Raw genomic sequence first — 9,250 nt, forward strand, 5'->3', positions numbered from 1 at the left:
CGGTAATCCATTTTACAATGTTGATTCCATAGGTCCACTGTCCTAGGGCTTGCCAAATTCTACTCCAGCAGCGCAAAATAAGGTGAGATTGCTAACACTGAAGGGGCCTCTCTAAATAAAATCCATAGGATTAGGAGGCTTGCCTTGATCCTAAAATGTCCAGAGTCCCATCTATCATGTGCCATAATTTTTAAGATTGGCTAGGTCCAAAGAGAATGGGAAATAAGGCTGATGCAAAATATCTCAAAAGAGATTTCATAGGAAAACTGTTCTCTCAAGAACATAATATGTGAGACTTCTAAATCTCATTATAATGAAAATGAAGTTTTCATGTTGCTTGCATTCAGACTAATATTAAACACGAATATTTGGAGACACTGGGGAAATTGTGGCCTGCTATTTTGCTGGAAAAAAATTTCTAAGAAACTGGTATACATTGGAAAGTGAAAGTGAAAGTGAAGTCGTTCAGTCGTGTCCGACCCTTTGTGACCCGTGGACAGTAGCCCACCAAGTTCCTCCATCCATGGGATTCTCCAGGCAAGAATACTGGAGTGGGTTGCCATTTCCTTCTCCAGGGGATCTTCCCGACCCAGGGATCAAATCCAGGTCTTCCACATTGCAGGCAGATGCTTTAACCTCTGCACCACCAGGGAAGCCCCCAGTATACATTGAAGGGGGAAATATATTTGCATACATTCTTGAATTGTTAAGGTTTAGTAATTACTTTTCACACCTGGATTTATAAAAAAACAATGTAAACTAGAAGAAAACGTTGATAATGGCAAAGACATCAAGATAGCACATAAAGCTCACCATGCAGGCAAAATTACAATAAGTTCAATGGTAGCAATAAAATCCACAAATAAAGACAGTAAAGTTTATTTGACAAGTGAAAAAAATGACTTGAGGAAGAGTGCCTCATGCTTTTCAATAATTAACTTTATAGGAAGATAAAGTGAAAGTGAAGTTGATCAGTCATGTCCGATTCTTTGCGACCCCATGGACACCAGGCTCCTCCATCCGTGGGATTTTCTAGGAAAGAGTACTGGAGTGGGTTGCCATTTCCTTCTCCAGGGAACTTTCTGACCCAGGGATCGAACCCAGGTCTCCCACATTGTACACAGACGCTTTACCATCTGAGCCACAAGGGAAGTCAAGCTTATCATAAATAGGTATGCTTTGCACTGTATTTTCATGGAAACAAGCAAGATTACCTAAAGCAAGTTAAAACAGTATCTATTTCATTCACAAAAAACAACCCCCTCCCCCCAAAAAGCGAGTATTCAAACAATGGCCCTCAGATATCAAGAAAAGGTTCTATTTAGGATGCTTGGTTTATTGAGGCAGGGAAATGTATAGCTTTTAGTAAGTTTTCCAGGAAAATTAATAAGTCAAAGCAAAAAATTTCACATCAAAAAATTAATTTTTGCTACTCTAAAACAGATGTCTGCTACAAAGCTGTAAATAACTATGATTTAACTTAAAAATCCATTACCCTAACTTCTGAATCTGCAGATTTTGTCAACGCTTCCAATGTTATCTACACATACTTTTTACTCGTCAGCAGTCTAGAGTTGGCCAACATTTTGATAATTGATATAAGTGAAAAAATCATACTACATGTTTCCTTGTGCCGAATATATATTATTAACCTTTAATTTTGTGAAATCATCCCCTATTTCCAAATGATGGAGCAACAGAAAACAAGAGGGAATATTTGTCCTATTTTCCTTATGAACCTGTTACTTCTACTTTATCCCTCAAAGTATTTATTCACTTTTTCATGATAGGGTGCACATATTTGCCAAAAGTTATAGAAGATTTTTTTCATTACTATATAAAGAAGCTGTGATGTCACCAGTTCTGCCTGGATTAATTTTAGGCTACTTTTGCCACCACTGCAAGGAAAATAATTTACATCAAAGGACCAGCAAAGCCCCTGTTGATTTTTTTCAGCACCCATTTACTTGCAATGGTGGCAGCGGCAAAACTTTAATAAACCATCCAAAAATAATAACAGCACACAACTGCTAGTCTTTATTGAGACAGGTTTCAAGCCCATCTCAATTAACATATACCTGCTAACACTTGCATTTATAAATACAAGAGCCGTGTGTGTATGTGTGTGTGTTAGTCACTCAGACGTGTCAGACTCTTTGCAAGCCCCATGCACTGTAGCCTGCCAGGCTCCTCTGTCCATGGGATTCTCTAAGCAAGAATACTGGAGTGGATAGGATTCCTTTCTCCAGGGAATCTTCCCAACCCAGGGGTCAAACCCTGGTCTCCTCCATTGTAGGCAGATTCTTCACCGTCTGAGTCATCAGGGAAGTCCACAAGATCCATAGCTCTACACAAATTCACCAGATACACCTGATATTGAAGGTTACAGGAGACAATTCCACTCCAGAGAAAAACTATCATTCCATCTAGCCCTTTCTCTGGAATAACTTGATGATGCCAATATTTTTCAAGAATGCAATCACACATTGATTGAACTGTACATCCTGCTCCAAAACGTCCTGAGATCTCACCCTCACTCTTACTTTGAAAAAGCTTTGGACAAGTTTCCAACACTCCTTCTAGGAGCTTATTTTTTAGATTATTTGGGGGATTTTAGTAGTTTTAATTATTTACATTACTTTTTAAAATTTGTGCCTTTCCCAAGTCTGCTGCTGCTAAGTCACTTCAATTGTGTCCGACTGTGTGTGACCCCATAGACAGCAGCCCACCAGGCTCCCCCATCCCTGGGATTCTCCAAGCAAGAACACTGGAGTGGGTTGCCATTTCCTTCTAAGTTATGCTATTTTAAGTAAGATTAAACACCTGAAAAATAGATAGCAAAAATTACACAAATCACATTTTTTAAACTTTTTGATACAGACTTTCTTTAAAAGATCAGATAATTAATAAAGCCAGATTTACTTCATGTCTAGACTTACTCTTAGAAAGTACCTTCCACTTTTTATTGGAGCTTTCCTATGTAATTGAGAAACATTATCACAAGGAACAGGTATTCTTCCTACTGTGTTTTGAAACATTCCTATCCTGAAACATTTCATACCCTGAATATTTTACTCATTTTATTCAAAATAATTTTTACTCCTCTATGAAAGCAATTTTAACAAAATGAATTTGAAAAAAAATAAAGGATTAGCATTCACAAACACTGCAAACTTTTGTTAAAACACTTAAAAAATGCAACATATTCATGCCTCACTCTTTAACGGACTTTCTGATTCCAGCGAAGTATAATTTTAGTAACTCATCAAGACAGAATACATAAAATTGGCACATTTTTGATATGCACACAAATTGAGAACGCATCTTTCCCAACTGTGTTGCAGAAAATGAAATGCATCTGGCATGACAATATGGCCCAGCGCGTGAACTAGAATCAGTGGGAAGAAAGGGGTTTCTTTTTTCTTTTTTTCAAAGCAGAACCTTTTAAATAATGCACATGCTCCAATAGCAAGGCATTATTAAGTCTGCTAAACTGTTTCAAAGGTATATTTGACTTAAACACACACACACACACACACACAAGCAAGTGGGCTGGCAGGGGCAAAGGAGGTAGACTGGTTTGTTCAGTTGTAATAATCATACAGCAGGGACTTCCAAATCTCTTTCCCAAGCAGTCCAAAATGATTTTTTTGCTTTTGCACCATATCTCCACCCAGTCTCAGCGTATGAGCACATATGCTGTTGGGGCCTCGTGCTGGGCTGGGGGGTGGAAAGGTGGGGAGAGTGTTGAAGAACATGGCTAATGCCAGGAGCAAGCAGAGAAAGAGAAAATTTGAGTAACCTGCTTTTTTGCAATGAATTTTTTTTTTTTTTTAAGAGAAGGGGCTTTTTCCCTAGGCAATCTGAAGATGGATTTAAGGCTTTTAGCATCTTGTCTTTTATGTGTTCCCATCTGTGCTTATGAACTGTGAATAAAACTGAAATCTGCATGTGCGACAAGCTCCCTCCCCATGCCCAAGCATCTTCAGTGAGGAGGTGCAGGGAGAGAAAGGAAAGATCCCTGAGTTGGGCTGGAAGCCCGGGAGGGTGCTGCAGAGTTACACCTATTCCTGGACACCTTAAGGAGTCCTCTTCCAGCTCGAGGTTCCAGCTCCATTACTTCCTTCTCTCTAGAGGGGTGAGCCAGGTTCCTAGAGTTGGGCAAAGAGGCATTTAGGAGACAGGAATCCTCTCTGTGCATTAGTGAAAGAAAGCTGCTAAAAACTGGATGTGGGACTCATAACAGAAAACTGTCCACTTCTCAGGGCACAAGGCTTCATAAGCAGCAGATGCAGTCAATCAACAATTAAGCCTCAAGGCCTATCTTCCTGCCCACACTCCACCTATCACCTACTCTTTGAAAGATGGTTTGGCCTTTGTATTCCTCCTATGACTTCACTGACATTCTGGTTCTTTATAATGAAAAGCTTCTTTAGAACTATAATTTGTAAATGTGATGTAAAAGATACGCAACGATGCATTACAGAGAACAAAGAACAAATTAATTCAGCTAATCAATCATAGAACAGATTCTAGGAAACTGGAATGTATTAATAGGCAAACTTACAAGTATTAGTCAACAGCACTGAAGTTATCTCAGAGACATACAAAGTTCTAAAAGTGGTCAAACGTAGCTGTCATGATGGAAAAACATTTTAGAGAATGACAAAACTTCTTTCTGTCATATGTTAACGATGTGACCTTGGAAAGATTCTTTAATTTCTTTGAGCATTTATTTCCTAGGAAATCAAGAAAGATTCTTTAATTTCTTTAAGCATTGATTTCCTAGGAAATCAAGCAAGAACTTCTATCATGTAGGGCAGTTGTGAGGATTATATCATGCAAGTGCCTAGAATTTTATGAAGACACAGGTAATAATGTTTGCTTCATATTCTCTCAAATAGGTTTTTTGGTCTTTTGTATAGAATGTTCATATTTAAATAGCAGTATTTTTCAAATAAAGGTTGATAGCACCTGAAAACATTTTGATAAAAATGAATATAGAGATTAATTCTGAATTCCTTTCTATTGCTATGAAAATATCTTGGTTCATTGAACTGCAAAATTATTTAGTAAGTTAACACTTACAGAAATATGGTGTCTTTTTAAATGTTTTGATCATAAAAGTTAATAAAAACAAATGTAAACAAGTATCCCAGCTCTAAAATTCTTATACATTAGGCTCACGTACATACTCAAAAATAAATAATTTTAAAATATATAGTATTCATCTACACTGAATTTAAAGCATCTTTGTAAAACCACCTCATTTTGGAACCAGAATTAGGAGTTCTATTCAATTCTCTTTCAAGACGAAAAGGAAAGGTAGGTTCATATAGGCTTTTTGTCACTACTATCTCTGTCTCCTCCTCTGAGAATAACTGGAACCTTGTTCTAAACCATCAGGTGTTTTCTAGAGCATCAGTAACATCAGATTATTGCAAGCAATTGTGTTTATGAAACAACAAAACATACTAGTGTTCTGGTTGACTTTCTGATTATACTAATACATTAGCCAGTAAACTGTGAAAACTTTCAACTGAAAGTCCATCTATTCCCATATCTTACCCTTCAAAGCATGGCCTTATGTTTTTTTGTGACCCAGCTTCTAATCTAATTAAAGTTTTACTGTACATATTACTAACCTAACTAATCAGAGTCAAGATAATGAGAATCAATATAAGATGTGCAGAATGCAACTTTGAAAATACTTGCTAGCATGACCACGATTTGATAAACATTTACAAAAGAACACCGCCTCTACAAAACCGTACAAAACCAAGGGAGTAAAAGCCACAGCTCAGTGGAACATTTTACAGATTTTTACTTGTCTATTGCCTGATCGAAGAGTCAACATGGTGTACAAAGCAGCCTAAGCTGAACGTAACTACTTCAGATGACTATAACACAGAAAAAGCCTGGCAAAACCAATGCAGTATTGTAAAGTAAAATAAAGTTTAAAAAAAGAAAAAGCCATAGGAACATCCGTATGACTAACTCGGAAGAGACACCCTGTCCACTTGTTAGACAGCGATCCACTCGCAGCAGGAAGTTTTGAGAAGGGAGGGTGGTTTCCCCAAGACGTGACCTCACGTTTGCCAGCAATTCGCCTCTTCGCATTTCTACTTTTCCCTGAAAGTGTGTTGGGAGTGCTTGCTTTTTCTTGGACAAGATGAGACTTAGCTAGACAGTCCTTTTAGGGGCTCTCCAAAAAGTACGCATTTTACGTCTAACCTTATTCCTCTCCTATTGTGCTGTGCTTAGTCGCTCAGTCCTGTCCAACTCTTTGCGACCCCATGGACTGTGGCCCGCCAGGCTCCTCTGTCCATGCGATTTCCCAGGCAACAATGTTGGAGTGGGTTGCCATTTCCTTCCCCAGGGTCCTCTCCTATTGGGCTACCATTAATACGTCCACTTTCGTCGGCAGCTGAGAAAGCGACCCAAACAAGCTTCTAGCAATAGGTGCTCTTTCTGTCTAAAGTCAAGTCAGAGGGCAAGTCAGAACTTTTCCCTCTCTCTGTTTGATCTGCAGCACCCCTACCCGGCCCCTCCCGGGCCCTCCCGGGGTCCCGATTGCCCCCCGCTGGAGGCGTGGCCCCGCGCGCCCTGGCTCGGGCCGCGCCCACCTGTCACTCACCCCGCGGCTGCCGAGCTCCGGGCCCTTCTCCGGGGTCCGCGGCTCCGCGGGGCTCTGGGCTGGCTCAGCGCGAGGCGGCAGCGGCGGCGGCTCCAGCAGCTGCTCCAAGCAGGCGGTGCCCGGCAGCGAGGAACTCTTCTGATGGCACAAGTGCGCCGCGGTGCCCCGACGCCGCGCGCCCTCATCCCGGGCGCGGTCCCCCCTCGGGGGCGGCTGGGGCGAGGAGGACAGCGAGGATGAGGCGGAGGACGAAGAGGGAGCCGAGTCTGGGGAGCGTCCGCCGGGAGGAGTCGCTCCAGCGGCGGCGGCGGCCCCCGGCCCCTTCCCCACGGGAAGCAGATGCCCGCGGATCCGGCGGCGCAGCGTGGACCCCGGCTCGGCCCGGCCGGTGCCGCCGGGCTCCAGAGGCTCCGGCGACGAGCAGCACAGGTTGGGCTGCGAGGAGGAGAAGACGCGGTCCAGCACTTGCTTCCGTTTCTTGAAGCCGCTCCAGCGGCTGCCCGCGCCACCCAAGCCGGCCGGGGCATCCCGCCGGCCCCCGGGGGGCGGCGGGGAGGGCGACGGGGTGTCCGCAGTGCGGCGCTCAGGGCCCCCCGCGCGCGCGGCCCCGCCGCCCTTGCTCTTGCCCACCCCCAGCTGCAGGTTCTTCCAGAACCGGGCCTGAAACGAGGACGCCGCCGCCGCCGCCGGCTCGGGCGAGCCCGCCGCGGCTGCCCGGGGCTCCATCCTCCACCCCGCGCTCCTCCTCTGCCCTCCTCCTCCTCCTTCTCCGCCCTCTCGGGCTGCGCCTCCTCCCGGAGCCCCGCGGCGGCGGCGGCGGGCGCAGCAGCACCAGCCGGGAGTGACCGGCGGCTTCGGGCCAGCGCGGGGGCAAGTCGCCCTCGCCGCCGAGGTTCTCCCGCCGCTGGACTCCGGCGGCGCCGCCGCCTCCTCGCGCACCGGCGGGGGTGGGCTGGCGCTACGGCCAGACCGCGGCCGCCGCAAAGTTTGTGGTTCCGAGCGCCGGGGCTCCAGGCCACTGGAGTCCCCCCTCCGCCCGCCCCCAGGCCGCGCCCTGGCCCCCTCTCCTTGCCGGCTCCGGACTCGCGGAGCGAAGCGCGCTCGGCCGTGCTCTCCCAGCCGCCGCGCCAGGGGACCCCGCAGCCGACGCCCTCCGGGCAGCACCTGTCAGCGGCGGGGGCGGCTGCCTCGGAACGGGGCGTGCGGGCGACTCACGCGACAGGGAGTCCTCGGCACGCCCGGGACCGTTCTCCAGCTCCCGGGTGGGAGGGCGAGCGAGGCGAGAGCCGGGCGGAGTTGGTTAGGGACCCGAGCCAGCTTGCTCCTCGGGAGCCGGCCGCGGTTAGGTACCCACGCAGCTAGCTCTGGGCCGGCAGCGAGACGCGCCCTCCGACCATCTCGGTCCGTTCGATGCAGCGAGCCAGGGTGGAAATCATGCGCCTTCCCTGGGTCCTGCGGAGCAGCCAGTGTCCACACCGAGAGGTGAACCCGCCCGAGTCCTGAGGCTGAACGCCACTGCCTCCGCCCCGCTGCGCGCCCTGGGTCCAGGACCAGAGTTTGATTTCTTCTGCCTTGATTTCATCCCCATCCTCCCCTCCCCGCTCTTTGCTCGTGCCCTTAGTTTCTCCTGCAGACAGGGTCTAGAGGTTTCCGGGAGTCTGACAACAAAGCAAGTCCTAAAGTTGCAGGGAGTTTACCCGTGTCCCAAGACGAGGAGGATGCGCACTGCCTCTCATCCCATTCCAAACGTAGAGTATCTTATTCTTTTCACTCAAGTGCGTTTTTCCTTTCGTCACTTACAAAGCAAATGAGAAAGGCTCCTGCAGCCTTGGTTTCTCCCCAAATCTACTGCTCCAAGGGTCTTCTGAATCTCCTGAGAGAGTAGATGACACAGGATCCCTTCCGCACCACAAAATGCAGGAAACTCACAAGAGCCCTGGCACCGTACGTAATGCCTAATTCCAGTCTCCTCTGGCTAGCAGTATGCCCTGGGTGTGCCACTCACCGCTTTAAGGTTTTTCTTTTTCTATTTGCTTACCTTTATAACAAATATTTATTGAGCACCTACTATATGTCAAGCAATATGATAGGCTCCGAGGATGCAGCTGTGAACAAGGCCAACAGGGCTCCACCCTCATGCAGCCTATCTTCCAGTGGGAGAATCAAACAGAATTTCTAATAGTGAAGAGTCCCACGGAGAAAATAAAACAGGGTACCATAACAAAGTGGCTGTGGAGGTGGGGTTGCCAGATTAATTGCAGGACACCCAATGAAATTTGAATTTCAAATAAATGATGTACAAATAATGTTTGAGTATGCGCATGTCCCAAACATTGCATACGACTTACTAAAAGACTATTTGTTGTTTATCTGAAATTCCCTGTTTTGTATTTTTATTTTCTACATCTAACAACCCCTTACAGAAGGTGTTTTTCTTGTTGTTGTTGTTTTGAGGTTATGTGTACATCTGAGAAGCTAAATTTTGAGTTGAGGTTTAATGAGGACAAAGAGCAGTCATTGAAAGATCTGATTACAGAGCATTCCAGGCAGAAGGAACAGCAGGTGCAAAGGCCCCAAGGCAGGAAGCAGCTTGGCTTGGCATGGCATGTTCAA

At 46.0% G+C, this 9,250-nt stretch overlaps 1 protein-coding gene across 1 annotated transcript in view; it reads right to left on the minus strand.

Moving 5' to 3' along the window:
* The window catches only part of MCTP1 (multiple C2 and transmembrane domain containing 1), a 557,082-nt gene extending 549,719 nt beyond the window's left edge, over positions 1-7,363 (minus strand). Inside the window, exon 1 of the mRNA XM_052642765.1 lies at positions 6,638-7,363. Coding sequence (XP_052498725.1) covers positions 6,638-7,363 — 726 coding nt within the window. The remainder of the gene's footprint in view (positions 1-6,637) is intronic.
* Positions 7,364-9,250: the final 1,887 nt, after the last annotated feature.

Source organism: Budorcas taxicolor, chromosome 7, assembly GCF_023091745.1.
Source record: "Budorcas taxicolor isolate Tak-1 chromosome 7, Takin1.1, whole genome shotgun sequence".
NCBI classification, from domain to species: domain Eukaryota; kingdom Metazoa; phylum Chordata; class Mammalia; order Artiodactyla; family Bovidae; genus Budorcas; species Budorcas taxicolor.